Source organism: Ailuropoda melanoleuca, chromosome X (assembly GCF_002007445.2).
Source record: "Ailuropoda melanoleuca isolate Jingjing chromosome X, ASM200744v2, whole genome shotgun sequence".
NCBI lineage: Eukaryota > Metazoa > Chordata > Mammalia > Carnivora > Ursidae > Ailuropoda > Ailuropoda melanoleuca.
The window spans coordinates 67,570,195-67,590,653 of NC_048238.1; the positions used below are offsets into that span (position 1 = coordinate 67,570,195).

The 20,459-nt window shown below is 35.1% G+C and overlaps 1 protein-coding gene across 3 annotated transcripts in view; it reads left to right on the forward strand.

The window, feature by feature from the left end:
- DIAPH2 (diaphanous related formin 2) overlaps positions 1-20,459 on the forward strand; it is a 1,026,009-nt gene that overhangs the window by 533,035 nt on the left and 472,515 nt on the right. For all 3 annotated transcript variants that reach the window (XM_034649855.1, XM_034649854.1, XM_034649853.1), the window contains one exon: positions 4,434-4,673. In XM_034649855.1, the coding sequence (XP_034505746.1) occupies positions 4,434-4,673 (240 nt within the window). The remainder of the gene's footprint in view (positions 1-4,433; positions 4,674-20,459) is intronic.

A 20,459-nucleotide genomic window follows, 5' to 3' on the forward strand; every position in this document is an offset into this window, starting at 1 on the left:
TCATCCAGCACTTTGCTGAATTTGGAGTTCCTATTTGTGTGAATGAATACATTCACTCATTTTATAATTATTGTTTTAAGTCATCTGTCATATTTATCACCTGCTATGAGCTAAACTGTTCTAGAGGGCACATGAATGAAGAAATTTTGCCAGATCCAAGGGCATCTCTGACCCCTTACAATGTACAACCCCTTCCCAAAATCAGGCTGACCAATGATAGATTATATCCAGTAATAACAATTCAACAAAGTTAATTCCCTAGCATTTCTGGTTTGATATCTTAGCTGAAGAATTATTTGGGTGACAGTAAAACATCATCATTCACTGTTAATTTTGTTCAATAGACAATCTGGCTGTCCTGCGTGGGAAATCTGAAAAACAGTTAGTCAGCTAAGGAGTGCTTTTAAATATTTGAATGTCTAATATACACAGGACTCTGTGCTCGGTGCTATACAAGGTGCAGTCTCTGACTCTTCTCCCTATGTACTCTCCTCCTCAACAACCTGACCTGAACTGAAGGCAGATGATTAACTAACTGAGCCACCCAGGTGTCCCCAGAGAGCATATTTAAATAGTCTATTTTACTAAATCAATCTTGAAGTACATAAGACTTACGCTTGAATGTTGAGCATGGAAAATAAGAGACAATTCTAAGAAATTCTTCAAGTCAAAATATAGGCAAGGAATGGTATTAAATTACATTAATAAGTTCACCACAATTTGAATATGATCCCAAGAATTGGAGCCTTAATAGTGGAAAGCTAGTAGTGTCTAAAATATACTATTAATGTCTGAGTGGATGGTAAACCAAGTTCACTTAAATGACTTTTTTTTTTTTTTTTTTTTTTTTTTTTTTTGGTAAGAGCCAAGTGATGTTTTTATTTGTGGATCACACACACTTTACCCCACCTTTTCCAATTCTAGAAGCAGAGATTGAAAAAGAAGGAGGTAATGTTTGTGGATCATTTATTTGGCTCCTGTCTAATTATCAAAACAAGACTGATCACAGGAATTTCCACTACCTTGTAGATGAGGAAACTGAAGACTGGAGAAATTAGGTAGATTACTTTCACACAGTGAGACAATGTGAAAGTTTCTTTATTCAGTCTTTAATTGAATCTGCTACTAAGTTGCACCTTACCTGCACCTACACTGCCTTGGTTCCTGATTACCTTGCTATAGTATAGGCAGCAGCAGATCAGGGTAAACAAATTCATCTGAAACAAAGCAACAAACCAATTAGCAAACCACAGCAAACCAGCACATCTTTCTGCCTTCATTAATGCCAACAGTGTTCTACGTCACAACAGACTTAGAACCTTGGAGTCATCTTTGACTATCTTCTCCCATAACTAATGCTAAATCCCATTGATTCTTCCTTAATTCTGTCTCTCATATCCACTGCTTTTCCCCTTCCTACCATCAGCATCCTAGCTCATTACCTGTTTTTTAGGTCATTTTGAAGACTTAGTATTACTCTTCCTGCCACTTATCTCTCCTTCAACCAATCATACATACTGCTCCCAATATGAATTCAAGAGGCATTGTGGTGTAATGGTTGAGAGTCTGGGTTATGTGACCTGAATGCCTGAGTTCAAATCTCCAAGTCTTTAACATATAACTTGACTTTGCATAAATCACTTAGTATTTTTCTACCTTGCTCTCCCAATCTTTAGAATGAGACTAATGCTAATAACCTTTTCCTAGGATTGTTTTGAGACTCAAATCAGTTAATATATATTTGTAATATATATGCAGAAAAAATGCTTTGCACAAAGAACTTAATAAATGTTAATCACTGTTATTTTAGTATTATTATGAAATTACACTTTTGGTCACATTTTTTCAGTTAGAGGTAGTATTAAAAAAATAGGTTAAATCCATTCTGTAGTCCAAAGATTGAAATACAAACCCCAGAAAGGGTAAAAATATGAATGAAGGAAGACAAGTAGTATAAGAAGTGAAGTGAGACTAAAAAATCCATGTAAGTGTAAGGCTTTAAATTACTTCTTCATCTGGGACCAACACCACCCTGGTGAACCTGCAAGCCCTACAAATCATGGCCAGAAGGACAGTCATGTACATCATGACTAGCACTTGGTCAAAGTAGCTCTAGGGCTTTTTTAACCATCAGAGAGCCTGAAAAACTATTCCCTACACATATAAAGTGATAGAAACATGTGTATGTGCAAATGATGCCAGTTACCAATGAAAGCAAAGGAAAAATAAAGTGGGGAGGGATTTGGAGAGAGTGGTAGAGGCATAAAGAAAGGCAGAAAAACATCTAGAAACTTAGATTCCCATGCAAACATATACAAAGAGACTTTTGCATTCATGGAGATAAAGAATTTGATATGGTTAGCTTCCACCTGCATGGCCTTGACATGGACTCCTTGGGTACTTCAGTCCAAATTTTGCCCCTAGGTATATACCTTGTGTGTTCCTAACTATAAACTTTTTCTCATACTGTATTTTTTTCTACACCTTCCTTTTGGTTCCTGTTTGTTCTCTCTCTGTCTCAATCTCTCTTTCTCTCTGATTTTTTTTTCTATCCATTCATATCACCTCTATTGTGAAGTCTTCATTAAACATTGTAGTCATAAGAGTTTAAAGTTTTGGGGCACCTGGGTGGCTCATTTGGTTAAGTGTCCAACTCTTGGTTTTGGCTCAGGTCATGATCTTGGGGCTGTGAGTCCAAGTCCCATGTCAAGCTCTGCAATCAGAGTGGAGTCTGCTTGACATTCTCTATCTCATTCTCTCTCTTCCTCTCCCCTCACTTGCTCATGCACTCTCTCTCTCAAATAAATAAAATCTTTTTAAAAAAAGAAGCTTAAAGTTTTCTTTCAGCATACATCTCTAGCACTTAATTTTTGTTTACCCATCTAGAATTAAATGCTAGTTTTATCAATAGCTGTAGTTTTTAAGTGACTGTTTCAATGAGTTTTAGGCTATATTGGAAACTTGTGATTTGGTGATATGTCTTATACTTACCATGGGAGTGTTGAAGAAACTATAGGATGGTTTGTATAATATTACCCCAATCATATTAAAAAAAAAAGAGCTATTGATAATTAGTAATAAGATCTACATAAATATAGTAACAGGTCAGTATTCCCAGCATACTTTTATGCATCGCCTATGAAGAGCATGAGAGCATACAGAGGGATTAGCAGAAGGCAAAGGTTAATCTTTAGAGAGGCAGACACCCAGTGTTTATGGGAAAGTTCATTTCAGAGAAGTAAAACTATGAACTATGCCTTGCTTCCATATTAGAGCAGATATGATGTATTCAACAGCTCATTTGCTTCTTTTGAAGGGCACTTTGTGGCTTAAGGACTTTTGTTTATGTTGCCAAATTCTTTTCATGTTTATATTCAAGAAACTAAGTTATATGTGCAAAAAATAAATATAATTAGGACTATTAATAATTTCTTTTGGGGTGCCTGAGTGGCTCAGTTAAGTGTCTGACTCTTGATCTCAGCTCAGGTTTTGATCTCAGGGTTGTGGGCTCAATCCCCAAGTCCCACTGTGTGTGGCGCCTACTAAAGGAAAAAAAAATTTTTTTTCATTGTGTGTGCTTGTGTATGTTCATATGTGTGTACTCCTACTGTCACCTCTGTCCCAGAAATCATTTGGTCAATGAAAGCTAGTTAAATGACTTGGAGTTATAGGAAATTAATGGCTAAAAGAAATTAGCATAGGAGCTATATCAAAGGGAACAGAGAATGTGTACCAATACTATGAAACAAGTAATAAAAACCTAAGTTGAACTGTTTTAAAGAAAACCAATATAGAATTCTTCAATAATGTACTTAAAAGTAAGTTCATGTGATTTTGCCATAACCTAATTATTTAACATCAATATTCTGTCAAGTGGGGGAAATTCGTTACAGCATATATAAATATTTTATATATTTGATGAATAGAAATCAGAGGTTTAAAAATTATTAAATGTTCAATCAGAGCTAGTCCTCTGATTTCAAATAGCATTGTAATAGTAATTTCTTAGGAAATGTGGTTCCACTTACATTTTCTGTTATCATATATATCTTTTATCTGTGGCCAAACATTTCATTCAACTCAATTTCGTGTTTGTAAATTTTCATAGTTCACCTCAGGGACAGTTGATAGTTTAAATGCTACTGATGACTAATGATTATGCGGTTAGCAAATAGCAACTATTTAGCTTCAATAATATTTTCTTATTGTTATCAGGATGATTTGTTTAAAACTGAACAGCTAACTATTCTTAAACTTTGATAAAAATATTCCTTTGGAATGTATAAAACAAACCAAAACAATAATTTTTAAAACACAGAAAGAATTCATTTAATGCAGAAATTTTACAGTGCTGTCTATAAAATTATGCCTACTGGAAAATGAAACAACAGGCTTTATATATATGTTCTTACAGAGCATTTCTTACCTTACAGATGAGCTCAGTGAAAATGTTGCAGCCTCGTCTGGAAAACATTCTTTTCAAGCTCACCTTTGAAGAACATGTAAACAACATCAAACCAAGCATCATAGCAGTAACTCTTGCCTGTGAAGAACTGAAGAAAAGTGAAAGCTTTAACAGACTTTTAGAGTTAGTTCTTTTGGTTGGAAACTACATGAACTCAGGCTCAAGAAATGCCCAGTCTTTGGGTTTTAAAATCAACTTCCTTTGTAAGGTAAGATAACATTTTATAATGCTAATTTACAATGATAATCTCATCTGTGAGAGGGGTCACTCTAAATTGGTAATAGTACATAAGCCAAAAAACGTATGCTTTAAAAGGGTGAATGCTGTGGTAAGTGAATTATATCTCAATTAAAACAGATCAATATACATTTTTTTTAAAATTTTAGTGCAGTAAAATCTCAAAGACTATGCAAAATTCTGTGGTAGTATAGTACTAAACTCTGATCAGATCTTACTGGAGTTTGTAAATTTAAAAAATTTGTCTTTTATAAGGTAGATGCAATATTGTATTTCAGTTCCCTTGTACTTACTTAATGTCTCTCTAAAAACTATTTGAGGGTCTAAATGTAATGAGGTAGATAGCCAGAAACCTCTTTTGGAATATGCTTTGCTTATTCCAGTCTAAACCATCCATATTCTTTGTTGTTAAATACTGTTGTTACTAAGCTTATACTAGATATCTAGTCTATTAACTAAAAGTGGAAAAAAAACTCAAGTGACAATTATCTTATTGTTTTGATCAAGCCATTTCAGAGTATCTGTTTTTGAGATTTTAATTCTCGTGAGAAGAAACAGAAAAGCACAAAAGTGATTGCATACGGCCATTTCTAGGCTACAGTGAACCACCTTATTCAAGGGAAAGATCTGTCTGTTACAAAGGAAAACTGAACACACACTGAGGTGAAGGCCTATAAGAAAGCTAGAGAGGAAAATAAATCTGAAAACAAGCAATCCCTCTTTGACATCTCACCATTCTTTCAGTTTTTTTCTTCTCACAGCTTAAAACATGGAGAAACTTTGGTTAGTTCTTATAACAAGAATCCGAAGTGTAGGAATGGATATAAATTTCTATTCATGCATTAAATAGATGTACATTACATATACATGGACTAGCATTTTAATATGTATCAAAAGTGATTTTCTTCGGCTAGTTCTAATCCAAATAGAGAATAACCTTTGTAGGTAATAGGATGTGTAATGGAATTATATCTATTTACTCCTTATTCATTTTTGAGTTGTATAAGGAAAAAGGGCCAGGAAGATAGGGAAGATCATCTGAAATGCTAGATTTTATTAAAAAAAAAAAAGTTACTCCCTCTTCTTGTTATATTAGGGGACATGTAAAATTATTGGATAATGCCAGAGAGAATAAGGCAATGTTTGTAATAAAGTGGAATGAATCATAGCCAGATTTATAGGATAAATCTAAAATTTAATGCATTTCATTGTATAGCATAGCGCATATTCAATAGTAATAAAGTCACCTCTTCTGAAGATGCTATTTGTTTTGAGTATATGCCATATGCACAGTGAGTGAATCAAGATATTGATTATAAAAATATTATAAAGAGAAAAGATGACTGAAAATTTATATTGTACACCTATTTCACATTTGAGTCATATAAAAAAAACATTAAAAACAAACTAATTTGAATAAATATGTACCCTTTCTAAGTGTCTTAATTTCACACTATTCCAGTTAATTGCATGAACTGATTTTTATAGCAAATATGAATAAGTCATTTATACACAGAAACAAAAGATATTAATCTCACAGAAGGACTTTATGGTTATATTCTGGAGAGAAGCTTCTTCCTGTCATCTACCTTTTAAATAAATTTCTTCCATACAGCACTGATCTGACATGTATCACTAGGGGTATGCTCAAAGGATTCAGCACAAAGATTTTTGCCAACTTCAAATGAAATAAAAATAATCTTGTAGGAAATACTATCATGTAGTAATAGATGTTCTGAAAGAGAAGTGAATGTTTTAAAATGCCCTCTTCCCTCCCCCCACCACTTATCAGTAGGATTTTTATCTTCAGGGAAATACTTGTCATATACATGCATGATATTCCCCTAATGTCTAGAATTAAGAAGGTGTTCCGGGAATACAAAGGATTCTAAGTAGATGTAAATGTCTAAAATGACAGAAATTTATGAAATACATAGAAAATAGTTAGCTTAGGTTTATAATCTGTTCAAAAGTGAATTAACTACTGATGTATGATTAGCTAGAATTGCTGTTAAATTGCAGTTATAAAAGATTACTTGATTTTTCTTAATTTGTTTTCCTTAAAGAATAGCAGAAAGAACTTCCTTTGTAGAACTGATTATCCTTTGAAAAATGCTACCATTTTCCCACCTAAATTTTTCTAATGATAATTTCCTTTCTCAGTGAATTTAAAACTATAATCTGTTCTTCACAAGAAACTATAGAATATGTTAAAATATTCACCTACATCTTTTAAAAAGGAGCCATAGTATAAGCAGTTAAACTTATCAGATGTATCTTGTCATAAAATAATATTAAAAATTCAGATGGTCACAATTGGCTCCTATAATATTTGGGAAGAAAAGGAAAACAGATGGGTTAACCTAAATGTCAAATATAACTAAATGGTATCATTACCATAAGTATTACCCTAACCACAACATGCTTTGTTAATTTGCAGCTGTGAATTATCACTTTGTGAGTCACCAAACCAGGGTTCTGAACTGTAATACAAGTCATTTCCATGCAGATGAGTTCCCTATGTTAGTTTTAACCCCTGCTTTCCTGTTGGTTATTAAAATGCTAACCAAAAGCAGTGGTGCACTTCAGGGTCATTTATTTATATTTTCAGTTATATACAATAACATATAATCTGCATAAAAACAAAACATTTGAAAAATCCTTAATACTCCCTAGGCACTAAGCTTTGTAGGTTTATCAGATAAGGATCTGTGTTTGCAAACAAGGGAAAGTGATTCTGGGACACCAGGGTGGCTCAGTCATTAAGCATCTGCCTTCAACTCAGGGCATGATCCCCAGCCCTGCATTGGGTTCCCTGCTCTGTGGGAAGCCTGCTTCTTCCTCTCCCACTCTCCCTGCTTATGTTCCCTCTCTTGCTGGCTGGCTGTCTCTCTGTCAAATAAATAAATAAAATCTTAAAAAAAAAAAAAAGCGGGGGGGAGTGATTCTGTCTGACTTAAGCAAAAAAAAAAAAAAAGAAAGAAAAGAAAAAAAAAGTATTTTATCAGGAAAATATGAAATAGCTCAACCAGAAACTGAAGAAAGGCCGAATAACTTGGCCTTTAAAAAAGCAGTATTTGGGGCACCTGAGTAGCTCAGTCAGGTGAGGGTCTGCCTTTGGCTCAGGTCATGATCCCAGAGTCCCGGGATTGAGTCCTACATCAGGCTTCTTGCTCAGCTTCTCCCTCTGCCTGCCAGTTCCTCTGCTTGGTCCCCCTGCTTGTGCTCTCTCTCTCTCTCTCTCCCTCTGACAAATAAATAAAACTCTTAAAAAATAAATAAATAATTTTAAAAAGGCTGTAACAATGGCAGCTTTGAGAAAACAGGGAGCAAGAGCAAATGGAAAATCTTTTCAGGAAATTGTCTTTGTGTGTATTACCTCCAACCATTTTCCTACTCCTTTCCCTGAATTTGATTCAGATTCTTATTAGAGAGATTGATTGACCTAGTGTGGATTACAAGAATATTCCTTGTCCAAGGGAAGGCAAAGAACCTTGACTGAGAATGCTACCAAGACTGCCTGTGATGGAAGATTGGTCATGTCCTAAAGAATGCTGTTAACCAGAGATAGGGACACCAAAGATTAGGGGCAGGTGAACGGGTATCAGGCAGGCCAAACAAAGACAAAACAAAAGAGATCATCAGTATAACAGGGGGATACAAACAATACAGAAAACACATAGAAATGGTACAGTTAAGTGGTCAGGAAATATACTACATATAGAGTATTATGTAACATCGCAAGATACACTGTGAATGAACACCAAGATTAATGACCATTGAGATTAACAAGACTTCAGAAGAGGGAGGGATTTTTGGTGATGGGGTGGGGATGGGCAATACTGTAAAATGAAACAGAAGGATCTTGAAGGATAGGTAAAATTAGGTTATATAAGGGAAGCCATAACCTGACAAGATGGAAGAATGCTGGACTCAGAAGCTACCCTTAGCTTCTATTTTGCCTATTACTAGCCAAATTTTCATGGCTAAATCACATATTCTCTCTGAACTCAGTTTCCTCACCTGTGAATGAGGAAATGCAGTGACCCTTGTTTATTTTGTTAAATAGGATTGTTTTTTGGGTCAAATAAAATGATTTTTGTCAGAGTAATTTGAAAAATTATAATGGTAAATGGTAGTAGTTCTTTTTAATGATGGTCGATAACCATCATGTGTTTGAAGATGAATTAGAAAACCACACTGTCTGGAATATTGGGTGCATGTTGGAGACAAATGATAACATTTGTAGGCAGATTGTGAGAAGATTTTGAATTATTTGTATACCAGTTTGGATGACTTGCCTTCATAATTTTTTTAAATTATTCATTTCATAACTTATAAAGGCCACGAACCTTTCTTTTTAAGCCTTGTGTTAATATTCCCTTCACCCATACTATTGCTTTCTAGTCATTCTAGTTGGATGGAGAGACATAACAAATCACGATACAGTAGGATGATCTGCTTTTGTATATTAAACAAAGAACTTGAAGAAACATTTCAGTTTACTATAGAGAAAATTTTATATATCTTACTTTATGTCATAGGATTGTTAATATGATAATGTAATTGTGTTCCTCTTTCTAAGATCCATCATTTCTATAAAGTATATGCAACATAAAAGGCCTTACTTCCTAGAGACCATCACATGGTATTAGTGACAGAATATTGTAGGTATTACCCCAAGTACACAAAGGAAAGTCTACAGCTCCCCCTCAGTAGTTCTAAGAAGGAAAGTAAAAAAGGTTCAGTTTTAATGAGAAACAGAAGATTAGTTACCAGAAAATATAATTTGTAAATAAAATGACTTCCAAAATTTGTAAGTATATAATCCAAGAGAAAATCTACCAAAAAATCTAAGAAAAAAGTCATATCTAAGTACTCTAAAAATTTCACATCTCATGATTTTTAGCTGAATTGATGTGAATTGTTTCCATATAAACTTAGAATCTTAACATAAGAAGGTAACTAGTCCTGTGTACCTGGGTGGCTCAGTTGGTTAAACATCTGCCTTCGCCTCAAGTCATGATCCTGGGGTCCTGGGATCAAGTCCCTCATCAGGCTCACTACAAAGTGGGGAGCCTGCTTCTCCCTCTGCCCCTCCCCCACTGTCTTGTGCTCTCTCTCTCTCTCTTTCTCAAAAATAAATAAAATCTTAAAAAAAAAAAAGATGGTAACTAGTCTAGCCTCTTCAGTCTGTAGTTAAGAAAATTGACACTCTGAGAAGGGAAATACTTTGATTTGTATTGGCAGGTTCTGCCTGCCACAACACAATACCACAGGCTGGGTGGTTCAAATAATAGAAATTAATTCTCTCACAGTTTTGGAGATAAGTCCAAGATCAAGGTGTTGGCCTAGTTGGTGGCTGGTGAGGTATCTCTTCCTGGCTTGCAGACAGCCATGTTCTTGCTGTGTTCTCACAGAGCCTTTCTCCTCTGTACCCGGCATAGAGAAAGAGTTGAGAATGTGCCTGAGAGCTCTAGTGTCAGCCCCTCTTCTTATAAGGACAAGAATTCTATCAGATCAGGCCCCACCCTTCTGACTTTTTTAACCTTAATTACCTCCTTAAAAGTCTTATCTCCAAATACAGTCACTTTGAGGGTTAGGGCTTCAAATGTAGATTGCTCAGGATAAGGCCTTTCCTGGGAAGTGAAACTTTCAGTGCTAAAATTGGGACAGTCCCAGGCAAACCAGGACAGTTGGTGACTGCTTTAGTTATGAAACTAGAGGTAGGGTCCTAGTCTAATAATGCTCCATTTTCCTCTCTTTTTTAAAACATGTAACTTTAACAGCTTGTCTTTTGCATTTTTATAATGCCCTTTACTGTTCTTCTTCATCTAGTTTTTGCTCTTTAGATCTTCTCTGGTTCCCTACACACTTTGAGGACATTATTATAGAACTATTCACACTTTAATTATTTTATTTCTCTTTCAAGGCTGAGAACTTGTGGAATTTGGATGTATATTTTATTCCACATTAAATCCCCAGTGTCTATTTATATGAAGCCCTCAATAAATTGCTCTTGAATGAAAGTCAGGCAATTGATTAAATAAAGGATTTGTTGTGAGTGTTTGGCATAAGTGTTAACTTTTTTTTTTTTTTGAAGTTAGAGAATTTAGTTCCTCACAGATGTAAAGGGTATATTTTTTACCAGCAAAACTATTGAATATGTAATTGTCACACTGCTGTGGTTTATTTATAAAAACATAAAATATACTGTTTTCTATAAATATGAACCAGCAATTCTACCTTTAAATATGGGTTAATAAATAAATATATGACTATTAATTTATAACCAAAGATGTTTTAGAAAATAACCACTGTCGGATATACTGAAAAGCACCCTACCAAAGATCAATAAATCCTAGTCAGTAGTCCACACATTTGGTTGCCTGTGTTTTTTACAGTTTATAAAGTACTTTCTTGTGATTTGGGGAGGTAAATTATTATTAACCCCATTTGGCAAATTAGGAAACTAAAGCCCATTGAAGTTATACAATTTTTCCAGTATTAAAAAGCTAGTAAGTATCCAAGTTGAGGCTTAAATCTGTTTTCCGTGTCCCAAACTTTGCAAGCATACTGCCTGTCATTCCTCTGTAACAGAATGTTTGGATATACATGGCTCAGTTCAAGGAAGCATTACAGAACATCTCTGCCTCTTATGGAATTGTGAAAATGGGGAAAATTACATGTGGGTTTTCTTGACTCTCTGGTAGCTTATAAAATGAGGAATCCCTTTTTTAATTCAAATTGAATTGGAAGTAATTGCAGAAATATTAATAGAAAATTTATCTTCCTCTAATAGATTTTTAATGTATCCAGGTAATAAAGCCTATATATTTGTAATAAAACAACACCTAATAATCTGCATAATTATAGAGCTATCACTTGGCTTTGTATGTATAGGCTCTCAGAGCCTTTCAGTTTTACAAATGAAGATCTGCTCTCCAGAGAGGACTGACCCAGGATCTCAGTGTCAGAGGTACAGTTAGAACCCAACTTTTCCTAAGACTCAAATTATTTCAGTGGCTCAAGCTATTTTTAGAGTTTGATGTTCTCTTTTGCTTCACTGAAATATTTTTTTTTTCCCCATCACACAGCATTTAACATTATTTGAATTTGAGGGGAGTTGTGGTTGATATTTTGCTGAGAAGAAAATTGCTTTACGGAATGTAATTTGTATTGGAAAATGCTGTGTAAGGGAAGATTAAACTATCAAGTACAGGGCTGGGTGGAATGTTAGGTCTTCTTTCCAGACTTTCCTTTTTCTCCCTTTGGGTCATTTAAAATTTCCTTCCCAGAGGGCTATTTGCAGGAAAGGGTTTTCAGCTGGTGATCTTGAGTCACTGGTTGTAATCAGTGACACAGATGCAAATGTACAGCAAAACACAGAACAGCTCATTTATGTTACTTTGCATTTTTAAATATCATCATGTAATATCATGACACATCATACTATTTGTTCATAATTTATGACCAACAGATACAAACATTTCAAGTTAAGGGTTTGTCTGTGCCAAATTATATTCCTTGAAGTAGGAACACTTACCATTTTTGACCTCTGAAACAACTAAGCAACATAGAATGATTTAAGGACTGGATATCATTCTTAATTTTAAATCGTTTCTTTTGTTCATCTTATTTGATGGTTGACCTTTCTTTAAGTCCATTGTGTTTTATTGTATTGTGCTTAATGGGCTCTCATCATTGAGAACCACTGAATAGTTTCTTGAGCTTAAAGATAAATGTTGCACTCCTGTTGTACCATGCCAGTGGTTACATTTTAGATTCAGTTTCCTTAATTGTGTCATGGGTTTTTGTTTCTTTCAGTTCTTCATGTAAATCAGTATACCAAAATTTATAATTTTCAAACAGGAAGCATTAATATTACTTAAGTCAAGAAGTCCAGGGTGTTTAAATTTGTAAACACTGAATTTATTTTTTAAAGAAAAAGTGCTAAGTTCTTTTAATGCCCATATGTTACTTGCTATATATCCTAAAGCACATACTGTTAGTCAGTGCATGTGGATTTGTGCGCACAGGCAAATGGTAGTACTAAAAGACTGCTGCAGTGATTCCCATTTCTCTAATAATCAAGATGTTTGGATACCAGCTTAGAAATTCAATCCAACATCCTCACATCTAATGTCTTTTGTGCCATTTAAAATCTGAACAAAACACAGGCTACTGCTTCTGAACTTCTCTTTAAAAATGCAGCCCTCTAAAAGTTAGAAACATGATCTTTGCTCCCTGAATTTGTAATCCCATGAGTACTACCATGTGTTTTGAAGACTGTCCTTCAGTTAGAAAATCAGCTCCTTTCCCACTTCTAAGATGTAGAGTTCCTAGTTTCTTTATATTATAGTAGTCTGTGCATACAGATTGACTTCCTAAGTAGAAAGAACACTTGATGAAGGTAGTGTGCATTTCCATCTTTACAGGTGCTTTCTTTCAGGATGGCAATCTCAATTTTTACAGATGGTCATGACATTTTCCAGATTTCTGTTAATGTGGAGATGCATTTTATCTTTCTTATTCTCTGTAGCCTACATTATAGAATTGAAATGGGAGCAAACTGCTGTGTTAGCATAGGTTAAGCTATGTGATCATGTGGAGCATAGGAATTAACCAGTTTTGAAGATATACTTCTTTAAATCAGTATATAGGCATACCTCATTTTATTGTACTTCACTTTATTGTACTTTGCAAATTTTGTGTTTTTTACAGATTTAAGGTTTGGCAATCCTGTGTCCAGCAAATCTGTAGGTGCTATTTTTCAACAGCATTTGCACACTTGGTGTCTCTGTGTCACATTTTGGTAATTCTCAGAATATTTAAAACTTTTTCATTATTGTTTGTTATGGTGATCTGTGATCAGTGATGAAGACTTACTGAAAGCACTGATAATGGTTAGCTTACAGTATTTTTTAAATTAAGTTATGTACATAGGTTTTTTTTTTTATATAATGCTACTGCACACTTAATGCACTACAGTGTAGTGTAAACATAACTTTTGTATCTACCGGAAAACAAAAGAATTCATCTGACTTGCTTTATTGCAATATTCATTTTATTGTATACTGAAACCAAACCTGCAATATCTTTGAGGTATACCTGTAGTTATGAAAGCATATGTACAGCACAATACCTTTTTCGAAAACTCGAACTCTGATTAAAAGGAGCAGATTCATACCTCTGTTCTCCTACTTGCCTCTAAAAATACAGAAGTCTTGTGAGCTTATTTAAAGATTTTTCTCCAAGTTGAAATATTCATTAATTTACATTCATTGGTACAAATTAGTCAGTTTATACTTTAAATGTAACACTTGTTTGTTTTTTTGGCATCTGATTACATCTGTTTAGATATTATCACACTTACAACACTATAGCTTAGGCTGTGTGAAACTTCATTATAACCCCCCCCAATTTTCAGTTTATTAAATTCTCTGAAGAACAGTAGTTTGTAAATGTGATCTGTCTGATGCAGACTTGATTAGTATTCCTTGTTGATACTGATTGCTTTGAAGACATTATTTTTCTTCTTACAACATTTTTTCCTATTTTACTTATATATGTGAAAACGTTCTGTCCTTTAAACACACACACAGGCACAAACGCATGCACTCCCCAGGCCCTTAAGTGATCATTATATTGTGAAGCCTATGCTGCTATCCCTGCTTTTAACTTTTATATTACGGTGAAATCTGCCTCCCATATGTCTAGATAACTTGCTGTGAGGAGCAATATGAAAATATATGGTACACAGTTGCCTTGTGTACTAGCTATGCCTAGTTATTGTACTCTCCTGTGCAAATACATGACCTTTTTGACAAGGAAGAGATTCCAATTTTTGGAAGTTTTGTAGTAGGGGAGGGACCCAGGAAAAGGTATTAGAAGCCAGACCAAGCCAAAAAGTGTATTCGTGTGTGTGTGTGTGTGTGTGTGTGTGTGTGTGCAGAGATTGAGCAAGTGATTAAAAGAAAGAATGAAAGAGTGAGAAAGAATCAGGGATGATTTTCAGAATTGGATAATCAGAAATAGGATTGAGTTACATACGTCTCATGCATAAATTGACAAACTTGTAAACAGCATTTGAAAATGCAAAGACTTGCCAAATTATGCTCCTTTTTTTTTAAAGATTTTATTTATTTGACAGCGAGAGAGAGAGAGACACCCACCGAGAGAGGGAACATAAGCAGGGGGAGTGGGAGAGGAGGAAGCAGGCTCCCAACAGAGCAGGGAGCCCAATGCAGGGCTCTATCCCAGGACCCTGGGATCACGCCCTGAGCCGAAGGCAGATGTTTAACGACTGAGCTACCCAGTCACCCCCCAAATTATGCCCCTTATCTTCTAACAATAATAATTATTTAAAAGCCAACTATAGATTTGTATATAGTACTATAGTGAGGTTTAGGGGCACCTGGGTGGCTCAGTCGTTAAGCGTCTGCCTTTGGCCCAGGGCGTGATCCCGGCGTTCTGGGATTGAGCCCCACGTCAGGCTCCTCTGCTGGGAGCCTGCTTCTTCCTCTCCCACTCCCCTTGCTTGTCTCCCTCTCACTGGATCTCTCTCTCACTGGCTGTCTCTGTGTCAAATAAATAAATAAAATCTTTAAAAAAAAGAACTATAGTGAGGTTTATAATTCATTTTTAGTAGAAGACTAATGTAAGGCTGGTTTATGACTCTCTAAATACAAACACATTTCAAGGAAACAAAGAGATGAACACAGCTGTAATTTCTTTCATTTAAATTTTTGTTTTCCTCATACACTGATATAAAAAACACAATACGGTGCTATAACTATACTTGTTGAAGTCATTGTGACTAAACAGTAATGATATAGTTAACTGGTGTGTTAGGTAGTATGGCTGGCAGAGAGGAGTAATTCTCTAGTTTACAAAAAAAATAAAATAAAAAATCATCAAGATTCCCCGATGTATCAGGAGTGGCAATAAACAATTTCAGCACTGGAACAGACAAAAAAAAAAAAAGATGATTTATGGGACTAGCTGTATAGGTGTAGGTCTTGGTTCACTACAAAGACTGTTCTCATAGAGGATTTAAATGAACCCATCTGGCTTACTATTCTATGGATTGCTGTAGTCATTTTCTGAGTTTAATCTTATGACTGATTTTGTAATTCTCACAGTGGGGGAAAGTCGACAAAATGAGCAGCATTTAGTGAATATAATTAGTAAGTTTAAAAACAAATGCCTTTTTATTCTGTAAAAGCTCTGTTTGAAGGGGATTTTAACCCTGTCTGACACTGTTGTTCAAAAAATGCGGCCACTGTGACTGAAAGTGACTGATCATCTTGTAAACCGATTTGCCTGTCAGACAAAGCCATAGTAATGTAGGCATGCTATAACTTTAAGAAGGAGGGCTAATGACTATGGAATGGGGTTTATAAAGTAGTAGTTCATATTCAGATAAAACTGAACATCCAGTTATCCCTGTGATAATTTTAGGCAATCTAAGAAGTATTCATATATATATATATATATATATATATATATATATATATATATATATATATATATATACTTTAGCTAGTAATTGGGCAGCAAATTTACCACATTTTTTGAGTTCTCAGTTTCTGTGGAACCCTGTTCTACATGCTTTGCAGTGATAAAGAGAAATAAAACGTACATCCTTGAGGGCCTCCTGAGCTAGTTATGAGATATGGAGTATTATAATACAAAAACAAGAGACAGGAAAATAGGGGGAAGGGAGGTGGGGCAGGAGTTGGTGGGGGAGATAGTGTACATGAAGAATATTCGTTGTTGCTATAAGTACGGGTTGAGTAACTACAGGAAAGTACTCTGTTCAATGAGAACCTATTTTGTAAAGCTGCCTTACTTCTTTAGAACGGAAAAGCACAATACCAGCCCCAGTTATATGTGCTTTACTTCTCTCCCTCAAACAATTGCTTAGATTTTATTTTCCCTGACTTCTGTCACGGGGAGAAATGCAAAGCCTTGCCATTCACTTTTTAAAAACCTTTTTATTTTTTAAAGATTTAAATCTTTTTTTTTTAAAATCTGCGTTATCAGAATACTCTTTTCCCCTTTTATGCCACAGTAAGAGTATTTTAAAAACTACTTCCTACCTATTTTCTACAATTAAATATTACCATTTTAAAATTTTTGGACAAAGTTAATCAGTACCTATTTAAAAACAGCAATATAACGGTACTATTGTATGACTGTTACATGTCCATACCCTTCCTGACTCACTAATTCGGCAAAAATATCAAATAATATTTCTTTTAGCAAGAGGATGCCATGCGATTGTCCAGATAAATAAGGCTAAAGAAAGTGACTATTAAATGTTCTGTGTGAGAGATCGCTTTAGAATTGAAGCAACCCAGTATTGAGGACATATAAGCTATGCAGAAGCTAACTGTTGAAAGAGTTTAATATTAAAATTTAAGCAAGCAGCTAGATATTTATATTAAAACAGAATATTTTACTTAGAAACTTGTTCTGAGAGAAGCTGAAAAGCATTGAAAGCTATTAAAAGATTTGGGGAGAGATGTAGATGCATGATTCTAAGGGGTTTTCATCAGTCATAGCCTGGTCAGTTCAGATCCCTTTATGTCTCCAAATTTCAGCTTCAGTGAAATATAGGACAAAGTCCAGGTTATTAGTCAACTTCTGAAGCCATATGTGTAGGACTTTTGTTTGTTGTGTTATTATTTTAGAAGTAAAAAGACACACGACCTAGAGATTCGAACTTAACTTGTAATTTTTTTTTTAAAGATTTTATTTATTTATGTGACAGAGACAGCCAGCGAGAGAAGGAACACAGCAGGGGAGTGGGAGAGGAAGAAGCAGGCTTCCAGCGGAGGAGCCCGATGGGACTCGATCCCGGAACGCGGGGATCAGCCCTGAGCCGAAGGCAGACGCTTAACGACTGCGCTACCCAGGCGCCCCTTAACTTGTAAATTTTAAAAGTACTTTTATCAAAGTATAATTGACATAGAACCCTATTTACTCATTTTTGGGTATACAGTTTGATGAATTTTTTATTTGTATACAGTTATGTAACACCCTTCACAATCAATATATGGAACAGTTCCATCAACCTGTAGTTTCCTCATTCCCCTTTGCAGTCAGTCCCCACTCCCAGCTCCAAGCAACTACTGATTTGCTTTCTGTCGATATAGTATTGCCTTTCTCTAGAATTTCATATGAATGGAATCACCTGTAAATGTAGTCTTTCGTGTTACTTTGTGTTTGGTGTGACTTTCACTTAACATAATGTTATGGCATATATCAGTAGTTCATTTTTATTGCTGAATAATATTCCATTGTCATTAGTTACCATTCATTAGTTGATGGATATTTGGGTTGATTCTACTTTTTGGCTGTTAGAAATAATCCTATTAGTATTCATATAGGAGACATACTTTCATTTATCTTGGGTAAATATCTAGGAGTGTGAATTCTGGGTCATATGGAAATTATAGGTTTAATTTTAAAAAGTTAGTGTTTTTCAAAGTGTCTGTACTGTTTTATGTTTTACCTACACTGAAATTAAACCAACAATGAGATATTATTTCATATTTACATTGACAAAAATTTAAAATTCTGAGAATATCAAGTATAAGTAAGAATATATGTCAAAGGGAACTGCTGGTGAGAATGTAACTTAGTACCACTATTTCAGAACAGAATTTGATACTGTCTCAAAATGCCACTCCTAGAATATTTTCTAGATAAACTCTTACATAAGGACTCTGAAGACATGTACAAGAATGATGATAGAATTAGAGCACACTCTCACAGAGTAAAAAAGCAACCGGTAGAATTGATAGAAGTATTTGTAAATCACATATCTGATAAGGGATGAATGTCCAGAATATATAAAGAATTCCTACAACTCAGCAATAATGATTACAAAGCAGTCAACCCAATTCAAAAATAGTTAAAGGACTTTAATAGGCATCCCTTTAAAGAAGATGGACAAGAAGTACATGAAAATATGCTCAACATCACTAATCATTAGGGAAATGCAAATCAAAACTATGGAGCGATACCACTTCATATCTATTATGATGGCTACTGTCTAAAAATCAGAAAACAAAAAATATTACTGAGGATATGGAGAAAATAAAATCCTTGTGAATTGCTGGTGCAAATGTCAAGTGGTACAGCCCATTGTGGAAAATGGTATAGTGGTTACTAAAAAATTAAACATAGAATTACTGTGTGATGCAGCATTCCACATTTGTAGGCATAAAAGAATTGAAAGCAGGAATTTGAGCACATTTGTCCACCAATATACAAAGTAGCATTATTCACAATAACCAAAAGTGGGAGCAGCCTAAGTGTCCATTGACAGATGAATGAATAAACAAAATGTAGTGTATACATATAATGAAATATTATTTAGCCTTTAAAAAGACGGAAGTTCTAAAAAAAAATAAAAAAATAAAAAGAAGGAAGTTCTGGCAATTCTTCAACGTGGATGAATATTTTTTTTTTTAAGATTTTATTTACTTGAGAGAGAGTGAGAGAGAGAGCACGAGCAAGGAGAGGGAGAGGAAGAAGTAGACTCCTCTGCTGGGAAGGGAGCCCAATGCCGGGCTCCATCCAAGGACCCTAGGATGATGAACTGAGCCAAAGGCAGACAAGAAACCGATTAAGGCACCCAGGCACCGCAACATGGATGAATTTTTTTTTAATAATAATTTTTTATTATATTATGCTAGTCACCATACAGTATATCCTTAGTTTTTGATGTAATATTCCATGATTCATTATTTTCATATAACACCCAGTGCACCATGCAATACATGCCCTCCTTAATACCCATCACTGGCTATCCCAATCCCCCCCCCCCAAGCCCTCAGTTTGTTTCCCAGAGTCCACAGTCTCTCATGGTTCATTCCCCCTTCTGTTTACCCCCCCTTCATTATTCCCTTCCTTCTCCTACTGAACTTCCTCTTTCTTATGTTCCATAAATGAGTGAAAACATATGATAATTGTCTTTCTCTGCTTATTTCACTTAGCATAATTTCCTCCAGTCCCATCCATGTTGCTCCAAATGTTGTGTAATCATTCTTTCTGTTGGCTGAGTAATATTCCATTGTATATATGGGCAACATCTTCTTAATCCAGTCGTCTGCTGAAAGGGCATCTCAGCTCCTTCCACGATTTAGCTATTGTGGACAATGCTGCTATGAACATTGGGGTGCATATGGCCCTTCTCTTCACTACGTCTGTATCTTTGGGGTAATTACCCAGTAGTGCAATGGCTGGATCATAGGGTAGCTCAATTTTTAACTTTTTAAGGGACCTCCACACTGTTTTCCAAAGTGGTTGTACCAACTTGCAATCCCACCAACAGTGTAAGAGGGATCCCCTTTCTCTATATCCTCTCCAACATTTGTTGTTTCCTGCCTTGTCAATTTTTACCATTCTGACTGGCATAAGGTGGTATCTCAAGGTGGTTTTCATTTGAATTTTCCTGATGGCTAATGATGTTGAACATTTTTTCATGTGTCTGTTAGCCATTTGTATGTCTTCATTGGAAAAGTGTCTGTTCATATCTTCTGCCCATTTTATGATTTGTTTATTTGTTTCTCGTGTATNCACTTCATTATGTGTTTCCAGTGTATTGAGTTTGAGAAGTTCTTTGTAGATTTTGGATACTAGTCTTTTAACTGTAGTGTCATTTGAAGAAATATTCTCCCATTCCGTGGGCTGCCGCTTAGTTTTTTTGACTGTTTCCTTGGCTGTGCAGAAGCTTTTTATC